The sequence below is a fragment of the Plodia interpunctella genome, chromosome 7 (genome assembly GCF_027563975.2).
Source record: "Plodia interpunctella isolate USDA-ARS_2022_Savannah chromosome 7, ilPloInte3.2, whole genome shotgun sequence".
Classification (NCBI taxonomy): domain Eukaryota; kingdom Metazoa; phylum Arthropoda; class Insecta; order Lepidoptera; family Pyralidae; genus Plodia; species Plodia interpunctella.
Window position 1 is genome coordinate 569,913 of NC_071300.1, and position 17,491 is coordinate 587,403.

General features: G+C 33.5%; 1 protein-coding gene across 1 annotated transcript; it reads right to left on the reverse strand.

Moving 5' to 3' along the window:
* Positions 1 to 16,620: 16,620 nt before the first annotated feature.
* On the reverse strand, positions 16,621 to 17,490 carry LOC128671404 (uncharacterized). Its single transcript, XM_053747852.1, has one exon. The coding sequence runs from the start codon at positions 17,488 to 17,490 to the stop codon at positions 16,621 to 16,623; it is 870 nt and encodes a 289-aa protein (XP_053603827.1).
* Position 17,491: the final 1 nt, after the last annotated feature.

Genomic DNA, 17,491 nt, shown 5'->3' on the forward strand with positions numbered 1-17,491 from the left:
TATTTTCAGATACTAATAATGGAAGTTATTGAACGCGTTTATTCTGTTTCTCTTAGACTGATTTAAATAATTTTATTTTTGTCTACGATACATATTACATTTATGTCTCACATATACGTGAAGAAAATATCTAGTATATATACAGAAATAATACAATATAATTAGATTATTACAAACAGCCAGTAACATTAAAAATAAATAAACCGGACAGTATCACCGTCTGTTCCGTATTATTTCAAAATGTATAACGTTTAAGTATGTATTATGGTAATTTCTTGGATTGCTTTAAGAAAATTAAAAATCTTGATTCAAACAAACATTTTAAAAAAGCTAATTTTTCGTTTCTTGAAATCGAAATTTAAAGTAATATTGACACTATTGAAAGTCATAAATCTTGATATAGTCTAAGAGTGAATTTGTACCAGTCAACTTTGACGTTAACTTTAACCTGCCTAGAAAAATGCAAAGTACCCCGTTTAAATATTCAATAACATATATACAATATTCAATAGATATATTGATAAACGTACAAGACCCAGGTCAATCTGAAAAAGATAATTTTCCACGCTGACCTGACCGAGAATCGAACCCGCGACCTCAAGTGTAGCCATCCAGCGTGATAACCTTTAGGCCAAGGAGAATAATGTAGTATGCTCAGATCCAAACACGAATGAATTGTCTTGCAGTTGATGGCAAAGCCTAGTTTCGAAAACGGAAGAAACTTACAAAGCCACATTAATCTCTACCAAGGAGCTGAAACGAATATGGAACAAAAAAATAATTCTTCATAGTCGTATTCCCCATGGCTGATGGTCGTGGCCATTACTTGGAATGAAATACACACAAAAGCTTTCTTGGCATTATTAATGGGTTGATTTACCATTGCCTTCTCCATTTCACACACAAGTTAATAATAATCAACCAGTGTGCAGGTTTCCTCACGATGTTTTCCTTCACCGGAAGCAAGTGGTGGTCGATGAAAACTACTATATATGAGTCAGATTTGTATACAAACTCGTGTGAAGAACCTGAACCTGGGACCTTCACTGGGACGATCCACAGGCAGGCGTATTAACCATTACACCACCACCGCTTCAAAAAAAAATAATATCGAAAGTTAAAAAAATAAATATTTCTCTCAAGACATCTGCATGTTCAACAGTTACAAAATCTTGTAATTTTTTCAAAAGTGTTCAATCACAAGTTGAACAGTTCTGATGGCAATGTTTCATGTTTATAATTACGACGATGATCAATTTAAAATCTTTTAAATTAAATACCTATGAATGATTAATATATTTCTATTAGCGGAAATAATAAAAATCGCAAAGATAGTATTGTCAATATTATAATATCGTCATTCTGGCTGCATATATAAAATACTACCTCATTGCCTGATTGATTAACGGCTATTTTAGCGTTATTTTTCTGGTATAAAATAATATAAATATAAATATATTAGGACAAATCACATAGATTGAGCTAGCCCCAAATTATAGCAATACATATTGATAAACATCCAAGACTCGGGCCAATCAGAAAAAGATCATTTTCTATCATGACCCGACCGGGGATCGAACCCTGGAGCTCTCGGTTCAGAGGCAAGCACTTTACCACTGCGCCACCGAGGTCGTCAAACTACAAGATGAGTCAAGTCAAACATTTTTTTTAATTAAAAATAAATTTAAAAAATATGTTACTACAATTATACATATTTATTATTTTTAAATATTTCTTTGACCTCCGTAAAGTTACTCTAATTCCATACCAGCTCTCTGACTTCGCCATAATGAAGTGTCTTGAGGCGCGGATTTTTATAATTATTTTAATTGCTGTACGTGTCGCCATCTTGTTGACGTCTGCGTTTGAAGTTTCTAGAAGAAAAGCTTCTTTGTTCGCGGGTTATCTTTGTGTAACGACTCTTCCATTCCATTTTACATTCTATTTTACTCGAAATTGCCAGCTCAGGATCGAAGGAACATGATAAAAACAAAAATGATTCTCGTAATTTTTATTATTTATTTTTGAATTTGGAAGAAGTTTATGAATCATTTATGGTTTGGTTGGTATTTTTCTAGCTGTGTGTCTGTTTCACGGCTAAACCGGACTGATTTTGATAACATTTGTTATGCATGTAGTTAAAAAAACCTCCGTTCAAACATAGGCTAATACAAACCCCCAAAAAACTATAGTGAGGAGATATAAAGTTCGTACGAAAATCTCTAAACTCTCGAAAATCTCGAAAATCACTAAATAATGTTCCATCACACAAAATTTGGTCCGAGAAAATAAATAAAAAAGATAATCTGCCATGGGTAAAGTCATATAATCACAAAAAATATAATTATGCTATCAGAAGTAAATATTCTACGCTGACGAAGTAAACAATATTAAAACAAGACTATATAGGCAAATCCGATAAGATATTATCCTATACTTTTTCCTTTAAAGTAGTAGTATTTTAAGGCAAATCAATAAAACACTTATTTGAATTAAGAATGTAAAAAACTACAAGCAAAAGAAGACAAACATCAAATTTATTCTTTAAAAATGAAACATGAAAATAAAAAAGTAATCGCCTCAAACCACTTTCAATATTGAAGCAGATATGCTGGCTGGAAACAAAACAAACATTGCAAGATCAAAATTTGATTTGAATGGAACGCCGGAAGGCGCTGTGCACGGAATTCGGAAATTTTATATTATAAAATTAGAAAGTACATTGTCGACCGGTAAACCAGTTTTCTAAAATACTTTTTATCGCATTGACATAAAGTTCACTTTTGTATGACGTAAAGTTTGCATGATATTATGAACTAAAAATGAAAAATAACTTGACTCGACAATGACGTCGATCACAATTAAATCAACTTTAAAACTTCTTCCTCATTTTCTTACAAATTTTTTTAACAGCAGCGACGCCCACAAACCGACAAAAATAAGTTTGTAGTGTAAACGATAAATTAGCACCTACCACCCCTTCTTAACAAAACAGATGCTGTATCATCGCAAAAGTCATTTCTATATATTTTTTAGACTTCTGTGAAATCCCCGGGAGATCGCCGATAAATATTAAAGTGAATATAAAGTGACTTAGCTCTAGTTGATTGCTGACATCGATATTAAATATAAAACGAAATAAATTTTGAAGAAGAAGAAACATGACATTGTATGTGAGACCTTTTGACCTTTGGCACCGTCACAGACAATATTCTTTAGCATTCGACGTCTACTTCATATATATTACTTGTGACCGTATATTAAACGTATGAATGCAAAGGACCATGGGCTATGACGCTCTGCGGCTGAGGAAGAAAACCGGACAAACGATGAGATAATAGAGTTATGTTGTTATATAATATAAATCAAATAAATTCTAATACTCCCTGATGACTCCTGCATAAAACGCGATAAGTTTTAAAACTACTACAATAAAAACACTATTAAAGAGGAATATAGTAAAACTCTCGCTTGGAGATATAATATGTAAAAGTACCAAATTGTTTTTCTATAATATATTTTCCTGCCCGTTGCCAAGTCGTCGTGGAAAAATAGATAATTATAGTCATGACAACGTTGTTTGATATGTCCCTTTTGTCCTGTAAGATTCTATTATGTCCCATTTCCAACTGAGCATGGGACATAATAACCGAAACAAATAATATGTTATCCATTGAAGCCTATTCCGTCGACTGAATACCTTTGTAAAAATTTTGCTTTCCACTGTATTTTTACTATTTTTAATACAAACGCGTTTTATGTTGTGGCAAAAAAATTCAATTATTTTTTCAGCTTTACTGATGATATAATCTATTTCTCATGTGGCAGAAGGGGCAAGATCAATTAATGCTAATTTGATGTTGTTAAGGAGGATAAAGGTTAGAACTGTCTATTAATACACCAATGGTCTGAACACTAAAGATACCGAAGACAGTGCGAAGTGAAGAATAAAAAAAATAGGAAAGCGAATCTTCAGCCCAAACACTTTAAGGCTGTGAAACGCTCAGATGAGAGAGAGAGAGACAAAATGAGACAAAAGACAAAAGGAAAATGATCCGATGAGAGCGAAATAAAATAAGACAAAAGACAAAAAAAAGACACTCAGACGAGAAAGACAAAATGAGGCAATGAGACGAGTTTTTACTTGTATGTAAACATGTACTAAAATTATCAAAGTACGTTTAGACGCAATGTAATCCGCATTTTGTTAAGTTTACCCATTTGTTTCAATGTTTACCACGAGCTGAACTGTAACAAGATATCGAATAAGTAAATGTTTATCTGATTTAATTACTGTATCTTGTTTGCCCGATCCAGTATCGAAATAGAAATTCTACCTAATTTAATCGGTTCAGAAATACAGTGCGTTTCTACAATCTCACTTGGATATGATAAAGCCTTTTATTTAATTCCAATTTTAATCTCATTAACCCTATTTTAAAAATCTTTTTTTTTTATTATTTAGTAAACTGAGTGGACTTAATGCATTTCCAGAAAAAGAAAGTATTTTTAGGTTGAGTAGCAAAAGTTAGTAGAGTGATATAAGTAACCTTAAAAGATACAATACATTTAATTTAATCCAAAGGATCCGATGTCGAAGGAGAACACGAAATCAACCGAAGTCATACATTGTAATCATGCAGCAAAGATAACCAAGGAGACACTGATTAATTCTATAACAAAGCCTAAGGCTTTTGTAAGTAAGAAAGTCACGAGATTGAAGGAATACATTGTCGTTGAACAAAATGCTCCCCTGATGATGATTACGGATTACGTCATATTGATCTGCGAGAAAAGTAATTTTAAATAGACGTTGTAAGGGATGAAGGGGATTTGAGAAAGAAGAGTGGAGCCCGAGATTACATATTTCTTAGTTACCCTACCAACGTGAACTATTACAATAAGATATCATTGATTTTTTTACATAATAATATAGTTCATAATCAATGCATATAATAAAACTGAAGAAAGGTCAAATTTGTATATTGGATATTTTTTTATTCTTCATGGAATATACTTAGTTACGATATAGATGACGAAAATATAGTTTTGGAATTTTTTGTCTGATTGTTGATTTGCTTGAAATTTGGTATGTGGGTGCCTTATATACCGGGATAAAATCTTAGATACATTTCATCTCGGTAAATGGTCAGGTTCCCGTAGGATAATTAAAAAACGACTTATGAATCAAAAATGCCTCGGAATCCCGGGTTAACATCTTAAAGACATTTCATCCCGAAAAATGAGGAGGATCCTGTAGGAAAATGAAAATAACAATCCACGGAGCCGATTTACTTTAAAATTTTGTAGAAAGGTGTAAACAGAATATAAATAAATTGTTTTTATCGATTAAAGTCTGATATAGATATAATGGACGCAGTATGTATCAATATATCACTATAAAACTCTTTCGAGTGACTGACTGACAGACAACATACACCCGAAACTGCTGGGCGGGAAGCTGAAATTTGGCATGGAGAGGATTTTTGGAAATTCTACTCCGAAGGGGGTGAAAGGGGAGAAATCTGTAAATATAAAAGTTCTACACCGTTGAAGTTAGTGACTTGAAAATTTGGATTTTGGTTGTTTACAACAAAGTAATGAATACGTGTTTCAGATTTTTCTGAAAATTAACCCTCAGCCCCTTCGTAAAGGGGGTGAAAAATTGTATGGGACTTAATACAATTTTCAAGATAAAAAGCTGAAAATTGGCACACTTACTTTTTGTAGCAAATAACAGTAATAGTAAATACAAAAAAATGTTTAATTTACGTTTGTGGTAAAAACCGGGACGTAAAACGTCATGGAAAATGGTACGACACGTGTTGCAGAAAGCGGGAGTGGGAGTAGGAGCGGGAAATGGGAAGGAGACACGCAGTGGGAAACAGAAAATTGAAGTAATGATGAAAAAAAATGCGAATTTGAATCATATATATTTACCAGTCTTACAGAGCACGCGATAAAATTACTGAGATTTTGCTATGATATTCACGCGGGCGAAGCCGCGAGAAAAAGCTAGTTTTAATATAAATTTATTGATTTTAGATTATTTTATTATTATTTTAACAATATTTCAATGATGACAGGATATTTGTCGAGAAAGATCTCTTCAAGATAAAAACTTTATTGAATATTCAAGAATTTTATTTATAAGTTTAATTTTTATTGCAATGTTTAGGTATAGGTGGGTATAGAATAAATTTATGTTTGTGTTTAAAGTTAACTATAATTTCTTTTTTAGACGAAAACCTTCACAAGAAATAAAATACTATTTACGCTTCCAACTTGATTTATAAGTAAGCAAATTTTTTACTCATAACCATTTATGCAAAATCCAATTTTAAATCGTCAATATAAGGTTGATTTTTCTTATGAGGTTGTATCAAGAATGACAAATCGTAGGGTTTGGATAAATATGTGGAGTCGTTTGGACCCAAGTGACGCGGGTCCAGACAACGAGCATGTAATCGAGCTTATAAACCATTGGGAAGAAAAATATGTACTATTGAGAGTGACCGGCACGTTATAGTATCGCTCAACCAATTTATGGTACAAATTTATCTGATTTGTTCACTGAATTTAACTTTTGAAAGACATTTTCACTTTTTACTAAATTTCACATCACAACACTACATCTATCAGTCTACCAGTATGTATAGTAATATGTCCTCACGATGTTTTCTGTCACTAGTAGTAGTAGTGGTCTAGGAAAACTACAATATATGAGTCAGGTTGGTATAGATCCAATAAAAAATAGTTGTGGTTACAATGTTTCAGCTTTGAGTTCCACGACCCTGTGCTCATGTGGCTGGACAATTTCAAGTAAAATACATACCTAAGCTATTGGTAATATAATCAAATATAAAATAATGAATGGCATTATATCAAAATAATATCAAACAAAGGTTTACAAAGATGTTATTCAACTCATGGCTAAAATTCTTTGTCATCCACTGCGACATACCTTTTGTATCTCCAGTTATGAACTGAAAAGATTTAGTTTTTAAAGATCTAGTATTTTATTCATGGCCTAGACTCTGCGTGCTAATGAAAGTCAAACAATTCAGATATGCCATTGTTCCGACTCAAAAGTTTCCGGAAAAACTTTGATATTACTTTTTGCTGCCAACGAAGTGTTCATCTAAATTTTATGCTCATTTAAATTTTAAGAAATCTCTTGGATTGGGCAATCTCTCGATGTTGAATTTTTTTTTTTTTTGATGGATGACTAAAATTTCTCAGCATATCTAACATTCAAACCTAACCCAATGTCAATTATTTTCATATCAATCCCTAATTGCAATTGTTAATTATAATTTTCATTTTATTTTGTGTTACTACCTAGTAAGTTTTTAGAAAAAAAATATTTTATCGGCTTAGTCATGATAGGAACTGTTTGTTTGTATTATCTTTATTGTACGAAAACTCAAGAAATTAAAATTAACACAAGAAAAATACATATGCAACAGCGGGTATCAACTATGCTAAGGGACACAAAATCTTCACAGCTTATCAGCTGTGAAGATGTGGGTTCAGGTCGATTCTTCAAAACTGTAGGTAACATATATTTTTAAAGCGGAACACGGTATACAGTATAATACGTTCAATTAATATGAATGACATATAATCAAATGTTTCACTGCAATTATATGCTTTCATATTTCAGCCTAGAAATCTATATCTACATGTTCGGAATACCAGAGAAGTAATCTCAACTGTGCAAATAAATCACAAATAGCAAAATTTTTTTTTAGTACTTATCTAAATTGTTTGCACATTCCTACTTAGGCAATATTGTTTATAACAATAGTTGTTACTTTGGCTTTTGTAAAACTTTGGTTTGTTTTCTTTTAAACCGTTTTGTAAGTTGTGATTTTGCCCATAAATATGTTGATTCTATCTTCTATCTCTTTATGCCTATACTTAAGACCTGTTTTGATTGTAATCTGTTTGTGTATCAACTAAATAAATAAATAAATAGCAAAACAAGGCCGACAATTTTAGATGAAAGAGATGGCATCAAGAATAGTGGGGATTTTCGAAATAAACGTAGCGTATAATCTCAAAGGTCGGTGCAGTCACAATGCATAATGCAGCAGGCTTTTCGACGCCCGTTTACTGAGCTTTGTGACAAAGATCAACATATAGCGTACGTCATGTCCTGAGTAATATGTTCTTTAATACAATAGAATGTTTCATTTCAAATCTATATTAACTGATTATATTATAACGTCTTATTTAAGTTTAAAATTACTTTCGTTTGCAATGTTATGTCTGGTTTTGTTCATGTTAAATATTAAACGTTTAAATATATTTATATTTCTTTAAAATATATATACGATGAAAATAATTCAGTCAGAAATCAGAATGGCGTTAGACAAGCCGAGTTACGAGCCGAGCGCACTAATCATTCCAACATTGAGCTCCTGACATATTTCCTCTCACGTACATATAATTAATTATGTATATGTTTTGTGTAAGCCAAGAAGGGCATTTCTAGATGAAATAAAAGGGAAGGCAGAGGTCGTGTCGTATAGGGAGGTAAAATCGATAGCTGAGGACAGATTAAAATGGAAAGTGCTCCAGTGATGATTTTTGTGCAGACGTAAATATATCTTCTCGCTCACAGCTTATGACTTAATCAGTGCAGTCTCTGTATAATGCTACATATAGCTTGTTACGGCTTAAAGTGCCCTCAACTTATCAAGCTGGATTGAACTTTGAAAACACGCGCAATTTCATTGCCCACGTAAATCCTTTTGTTTTAAATCCTGAAATGGTTAACTTGTGGCCGATTCATTTAATTCAAGAACACAGTTCTTGTCGACGATTTTCCACGTATATACATAATTAGCTTTGTATAGCTTTTACCCGCGGCGTCGCACGTGTTTGTTTTGCTGCTCATAAATTATTATTGTCAATATCTCGAGTTCGTAGCAACGTATCGCGATGAAAACTATACCAAATTTTAAGTTAGACAATCCGACACACACCTGTGCAAATCGTATTAACCCACCCAGTATTTTTTGTACGCTGCGTAATGTAATATAAGTATGGATTTATCTTTTGTCGAGTGTCATTTATATGTGGGGCCAGGTCTAAAGTTACTTATGTACCAGGTAAGTGTCTAGATTCTTTTAACTAGCGTAACATTTTAATTTTACATAAATCTATTAACAAATATCAACCAGCACCTCAGGCCATTGTTATCATTAGAACAAACCCTTGATATGAGAAAATGTATAATAACCGTATTCCCCAAAACCACCCTCCCATTTAAAATCATTTCTATTAATGTGCCTAAGACAATGCCACTAACGACCTCTAACGGCCGTCCAGACAAACTGCCAGGACAGTTATCCCCACAGAATTGGGACTACATAGACAAAATAGAAGTGGCTATGTCAAATTTTATAAATAAATAATATAAAATCATTTTTATTCGTATAAAATAGATCCACATATGTTAGTAACAATGGTAATATTAGTATATTGTTGCTAATAACAGCTTTAAGTCTATGGTCGTGCCTGTTGACAACGTCAACTGTCACGGACCGCCAATGTCACGTAAAACTTATTATTAAAAATTGTAACTTCCGTATTATTTTGCTAATTAAAATTATTTTTGTATACAACAATGTTTTATTAATACCGAAACAACTTTTTACACGACACTCTTTATGGTTAAGCATAAAACAACCGTTAATTAAGACTTGATTTTGTTGATGATACAGTTGCCGGTGCTACGACTGACAAGGCAATGTCATTGTAAAGCTCTTGCTGATGACATTTGAAATTGACACAATTGTATTTAGGGCGTATTTAAAATCCCATATTATGTTGTCTAATGACTCTAATGAAACAACTGCACGCTTTGGCAACGGAGCTTTACTGCTCAGAATTGTCGTTCTACGAAAATAACTGCGTAGTCGCTGTAGTCAACATTTTAATTTCATTGCGTCAAACGACAAATATTTTTTTTATCTTTTTCTACTTGAGTCGTTATGGCTATTCACATAACGTGAGTCATGTGTGGCCAGTGGAAATATCTCAGTAGTTCTTAAAATCATCCGTGGTACAGGAAGTGGGATAGTATCTTCAAAAGGACAAAATGTGACGCTTCTATTCGCCATATTATTAAGAATTCTGCGGTTAGCGCCATAAATCTACCCTCAATTTTATTAACTTCCCAATGCCTGTCCGTGATAAGGGCTACTTTCATCTTTCTTCATTTGTTTAAACACACTGCTAATGTTTAGTTAGGGCTTGGTTAGGTAAGGATTTTGCATGTTTAGGTTACCGTTATATTGAATTACGAAATTCGACATGACGCTAATCAAAACACATTAATAATATAGAATCGATTAGCTTGTCTGATTGTTCTGCTTATATTACATATTACATACAGATTAACGCAGTTTTTAGACTAGTAATATTCTGAAGATTTCTGAATATTGGACCACGAAAGTAAGAAGAGTGAAGGCTTCACTCGGAAGAAAACGTTGATATTGTGTTGGATGGGCTTAGCAATAGGAATAAGGAAATGTTCATGTGAAACAATATTTCTAATATACTCGTAAAATATGTGTGTTTGTTCTTCTTTCACGTAAAAACTTCATATGCTACATATGGGATTGATTTTTCGCTGGAGTCTGCGCCACGATAGCCATGTGGCATATTTAGATCTTTTAATAACAGATGTAGGTACCTCGATATTGCTATCGGCGACTGTGACCGTATACTTCTTTCTTGGCAAGGACTTTAAAGGAATATCATGTTTTATTTAATGAGGGGGTCACTAGGAGAAGACTAAACATCTTTATAAAACATTTTCTTGATAATTTAATTCTACATACCACCATTTGGAAATTATCTGACTATTATTTCACATAAATATATTTTTTTTGTGAGTTCTGAGGAAAAGAAGATTGGCCAGGCCATCAAAAACATGCTGTATTTTTTAAACCACTTTTTTACACAAGTCTCGCAGCTCAGTTTTTCTACCGTAAAAAGTTGTGAGATCCATATAATACCAAGTCGATTAATTTATTTAGTCCCTACTTAAAGGACCTTCTGTCTTAAGTTATTACGTAATTTGTTATCATATCAATATTTTTTTGTGAGTGTTGAGGAAAAGAAGAATTAAAATGGGAATGGAACCGCAATTGGGATGAAAGATTAATTTTTCATCTCGGGAAAGGTTTGTCCAATTAAAATCAATTAATTTTAATGCCCCCTCTCCGATGTCTGCTTCAATCATGAACAATGGAGGACATATTATCACAAAATGTTGTAAATTACATCAATTATTTTTCATAACGAGTAACGAAATGTAATTGGCAAAATTTTAAACTTGATACGTTTTTCCATTCGCTTCATGTGAAACTTATTGGCGCTCCCAACTTGCGATAGATACAGTTAAGCAGTTTTATATTTATTATATTTATACTTAAACTCTCGAATCTAGAATAGCTCGTTTTATTATATTTACGAAACGTGTAGTGTGGGGTTTTGTTGCTCCATTTTCACTTTTCTTAAATCCTTACATCCTTACTAATATTATAAATGCCAAAGTAAGCTTTACCTTTTCTATCAATGTTCTCGAAATTTTGCATACTCTACCGACAATAGCATAGCTCTTAAAATAAGAAGAACAAGAAGTGGTTTGAAGTAGGTACGGAGAAAGACATACCGTACCTCTGTGGAAAATGAACGCGGGCGAAGCCGCGGGCAAAAGCAAGTTCCATTATAAAAACTTCCATTTATAACAACCGAATGGGAATCAGACAGTTTTATAGTAATACATTTACTAAAAGTGATGTTCTAAAAGGCGAAACAAAAAGTTATCTCATTTTCTCGTGTTACGTGTTCAAATTCATTTTTTTCCCATTTATATGTACAGAGCCAAGAAAGCTCGCAATGGTTCTCTTGGGAGCTATAGCGTAAGGTCTCGCTTGTCTATTATTTATTTGCGGGTGAAGACATCGCCTGTATTACAATTATGCTATACATATATTCACAAAAGTGGAACATAAGAGAAAGTACGGACCTTCTTGAAATGGATTCACATCATATTTTGCTTACGCATTTTACTTATTAGTATGTCTAATATATGTACAATGTGTGTTTGTTCGTATTTGGAACCCGCATCAAATTCCATGCACTAGTATTTGAATAATGCACGAACAAACATAAATACAGACACAGACAAAAATTATATGAACAAAGGATTTTTCTGCAATATCTCCTATACCTCCTAGGTATATCAATAACTCACTTACAGTTTTATTATATGTATAGATTGAGATTCCTATCTAGACTCAGTTTTTTGTTGGGTTAAACCAAAGATTTGTTTGTGAAATACACGTATCTCAGCGGCGCAGTGGTAAACTGCTTGCTTTTGAACCGAAAGGTCCTGTGCTCGATCCCCGGTCGGGTCGTGATGGAAAATGATCTTTTTCTGATTGGCCCAGGTCTTTGATGTTTATTTATATATGTATTCGTTGTAAAATATAGTATCGTTGAGTTAGTATCGCATAACACAAGTCTCGAACTTACTTTGTGCCTAGCTCAATCTGTGTGATTTGTCCTAATATATATTATTTATATATTTACGTAATTAAACATGTGAGTAAAACAATAGTATAATTTGCACGTGGAATCTCGTGACTTATTGCTGAAAAAACACGTCACGTATTTCACCGAATATAATACCGGCTCCACACTAGCGCAGATATAGATAGATAGTTCGTCGAACTTGACAGATTCGGCATACATTGCGGTAAATAAAAGCACTCATATAAACTACTTAATGTTCATGCATTCGCGTCGGCACCTGTCCTATTTCAGTTATGGTGCGAAGCCGGCATAACAAATATGCGCCTGTCAAACGGGAGGAGCGATCTAATTTTAGCTTAAGCTATAAACATAATGGAGTGTCTTCAAGAAAAATTTGGTACAAATTAAATTGATGTACATTTCAATTTAGGTTCAAGTATAAATCAAGCGTTCTTCACATTATTTCCTCGGCCTCTCGAGAGGCCGACGCAATTTTTTCCGTCTCGTAAGTGATGAATGGTCGACGTGAAAAAGCGGAATTCTTCCTGAATGGCACCCTATTCTTGAATCCAATCGTGAAAAAATGAAAATGAAAATGAAAAATGTTTATTTCTTTAACAAAATTGGTACATCAATTACATGTTATTGTGACCTCCTATTAAGTGAAAAACACCTGTATCAGGAGGTCACGCTCTTCCATAGCCAGTAATAGTAAAGTACCTATTAACGAAATAAATGTTTTGACAAAAATAAGTTAAAGAAAGTCGAACATGCAAAGAAGAAGGAGAGGAAGTAAGATTAACAAAAACCTATTACACAACACGTTCAAATAATTTTTCGATCTCCTCGTAGTCCTTTTCCTTCAACCAAGCAGTTATCAGTTTCTTACAAGTAAATTTAGGTAACAAATAAAAGTCTATTTCTTTATTGACTAAATTATATATACGTTTTGATTCATTGTTATACTGTCTACTTGCAAACACTGTCCTGACGCCCGTACCAGTAGTCACTATGGCCACTTTTCTTCGTTTTAATAGATATGATGGATTGGGAGTCAGTGTTTTGTGAAGTTTTAGAATTGAATGAAGGATGTAAAGTTTACGCACAGTCAGTAGGTTACAATCCAAGTATAGTTTTGTGGTAGGATGCATTTTAGGTTTAAAGTAAGCCACCTTTAACAGGGCCCTTTGGGCTATTTCAACGTCTAAGAATTTTGTTTTAGTGGCACCTCCCCAAACGGTAATACAGTATGTAAGTACCGATTGAGCAAGAGCTATGTAAATCGTATTGAGAAGACTTTTGGATGCAACATGGCGAAGCTTAACAAATATCCAAATTAGTCTACGTAGTCTACCTGCGGTTGTTTCTATATGTGAATGCCAAGTCAGATGTTGATCCAACATCACACCGAGATATTTGATAGAAGATGTTTTTTCTATTTTAGGACACGTACAAGAGAAAATGTTGGAATCAGTGCAGTTAGGGTGATGAATGCTTATACTAAAGTCTTGCGGGGGTTGAGTAGATTTGTTAATAGTGTAACACATGTACTTAGTTTTAAGAGAATTTAGAGTTAATAAGTTTTGTTTCAGCCATGTGTCAACATTTGTCAGACCTTTATGAGTATCGACAGATACCGATTGCCATGTTTTGCCAGAAAAGATGATTGCGGTGTCATCGGCGTATGAAATAATGTTGGCATTTGTCAATTGAAGGTTGAGTAAGTCGTTGATATAGATTAGGAAAAGCGTGGGTCCAAGTACACTCCCCTGTGGAACTCCAAAGTCAATACTGGAGGATTCACTAATGTGCAACCCAACTTTAACACATTGGCTTCGTTTAGTTAGATAATCTGTAAATAGTTTTAGAGGGATTCCTCTAATGCCAATTTGTTCCAGTTTTTGTAAAAGTATGGGGACAGAGACAGTATCAAATGCGTTTTTCAAGTCTAAAAATGCCGTAAGGCATTTGTTGCCTTTATCTAATTGTTCTACTAAAGTCGTTGACAAGGTTAAAATGGCATCTTCGGTCGATTTATTTTGTCTAAATCCAAATTGCCGTTCAGATATAATATTGTATTTATTAAGATAGCTAACAAGTCGCTTATTCATAATTTTTTCAATGATTTTAGAAAATACGCTTAAAACTGAAATTGGCCTATAGTTACTAATACTGTCTCTGTCGCCACTCTTGAACACTGGAGTTACGATAGCTTTTTTGAGAGAATCAGGAAAAACTCCAACCGCAAAGCACTGATTAATAATGTGTGTCAAGACTGGTACTATCTCATTTTTTGCTAGTTTCAAAAAGTGAGTAGGTATGGAGTCCCACCCAGGAGCACTCGAGGATTTTAGACTCATGAGAATACTTTCAACCTCCTCTGTATCTGTATCCATCAACACAAACGAGTTAGGTTGACTAAAGTGTGTTAAAACCGATCCTCTGTCTACTGTGCTATTGGACGTTTGAGATATTCTAGAAGCCAATTCTTTTCCAATATTAGCGAAATGTTTATTAATATAGTCGACTGATTCCTTAGGTCCTTGTTTTATGCTGAGTAAATGTGTGTTGTCTGATTTGTTTTGTTTATGATTAGTAATCTCAGCTATATTTTTCCATAGGTTTTTAGGATTTTTAGCGGATGAATGTAATAAGTTTCTCTCGTATGTCCTTTTAAGTTTTTTTATTAGTTGGTTGCAAAAATTTCTGTAGCGTCTGAAGATGATTGCTAGTGTTACGTCATTGGGATTTTTTCGAACTTTTAGTTGCATTTTGTTCCTATTTCTTATGCAGCGAAGCACACCTGGTGTTATCCAGGGCTTAAGAATACGTTTACTTTTAGGGATATGGGATGTTTTTGTATTTTCTAATAATGAGTCAGAGATTGATTTAATAAGTTGATTCAATAGCAAATTAGGATTAGTACAAAGTAAGAGTTTGGAAAGGTCTTTCTTTTTTAGGCTTTGTAGGGCTTCATTATAGTCAATAACCTTTCTAACTGTAGGAGCTACCGTATTCGTTTTTATATGTGACAAAGCCAAAGCGATCATTACATGATCAGTTATAGAGGTGTTTAGGACCGCAATTTGCGCTGTTGTACTACTATTGTTATTTAATTTAATCATGAAGTGATCGAGACAACCTTCAAGTCTAGTAGGCAAATTGTGACCCATAGTTATACCAAAAGAAGCAAGCATATTTAGGTAATTATGTCTATTATTTCGCTTGTAAGCAGGTTCATTTACCTGTTCTATTAGATCTATGTTTATATCACCAGTTACAACAATAGTTTTGTTACTTTTTATAGTTTCCAAATGCGAGCTAAGTGAATCAATAAATGGTGTAGCGTTGATAACTGACGGAGATCTATAAACTCCAAGGACAATATGATTTTGATAGTCGATTTGCAAACAAGATGCGTCCTGTAAGTTCACTTCTCTGACTTTCATTTTTAGTGAGTCTTTTGTATATGCAACTACACCGTCGTTTTGATTAATGTAAGCAGTAGTATGTTCTCCAGAATAATTATTTACCTTTGGAATCGGTACTTCACGTTGTAATCTGCACTCTGTGAGAATAATGACGTCTGGTGTAAATTTAAGAGGAGTTAGATTAGTGATAAAGTCATCGAGATTACTATAAACACTACGGATATTTTGAGAGATAATAGTGAAATCATTACGTTTAATTTGAAAGTGATTGTGAAATTCTTCGACGTTACAATTTATAGCAGGTGGAAATTCAAGACTGTCCAAATCTGAAATAGTATTAAGCCGATTATCCATAACAAAAAGTATATGAAATAAGCCCATACTTAACCAAGATCAGTTTTATTTTCAAGCGACTGTTCTCAGAAAAAAATATCAATTTCAAAGCAAATTCAAAAAATTGTAATTGAGACGTATTTTTAGTGGTGGCAAGTGCTACATAGTATTTACCAGAGTTGCAAGTGTGTATGTTGTATGTGTGGGTGTGCATGTTACTTTTAAAAACAGAATCAAAAGTGTATTTAAATATTATAAAAATAGAACAAAATAAGCATAGAATAAAAATAAGTACTAGTCACGTGGCATTCATAAGATCCTGACATTGAGCTTCCGACCTTATGATGATGATAGGAGAGTTTTCAGTTCTTCTGACGTAGACTTTACCATACGCTGTCCAACAAAATTTATAGTTTTTACTCTTCACTAGGTCCCGTGCCAAAAAGTGTAATCGCGATCCTTTACTCGTCAGATTTTCGGAAATAAAGATAGGGACTTCCTCATCTTTTCGGAAACCCAAATGCTTAGCGGTGAGTTTCGTTTTATTTCTTATATTAAAGTTTTTCGCCATCCTCATAATGTCGGTCTTCACAAAAGTTGACGTTGTTTCGATCACAATTGGTAAGTTCTTGGGAGCATCTTTCTTACCACGTACTCTGTAAATATCACTTATGTCTTTTTTTGAAACTTCACATCCAATAGTTTTTGATAAGTTGATAACCATTTCTACCAAGTCCTCCTTCGATTCATTTTCTTTTCGAGGAACATTTTTCAATTCCAAGTTCTGTTTACGATTTGACATTTGAAGGTCCTCAATTTTGTTTTCAAGTATAGCAATATATTCCCTATCCTCTCTACCCTGAAGTTTTAGTGATTCAATTTCTTTTCTTAACTGTTCATTTTGCTCCGCTAATAGGGAAACTGAGTCCAAAATGCCGCGGTTAGTACCCTGAACATCCTTAATACTCACTAACATTTCGTTCATCTTCTTATCGGAAGCAGCAAAAAGTGCTGTCATTGACTTCGTGATGTCATCCTTACAGGAGGTAAATTCAGGTACAGTTATATAGTCATCCGTTCTAGCCCTCTTTTTACGACTAACAACAAAATTCGGCGGTGTAACATGTAAGTCGGGTTCAGAAGACGATTTTTCAATCGAGGTATTCATA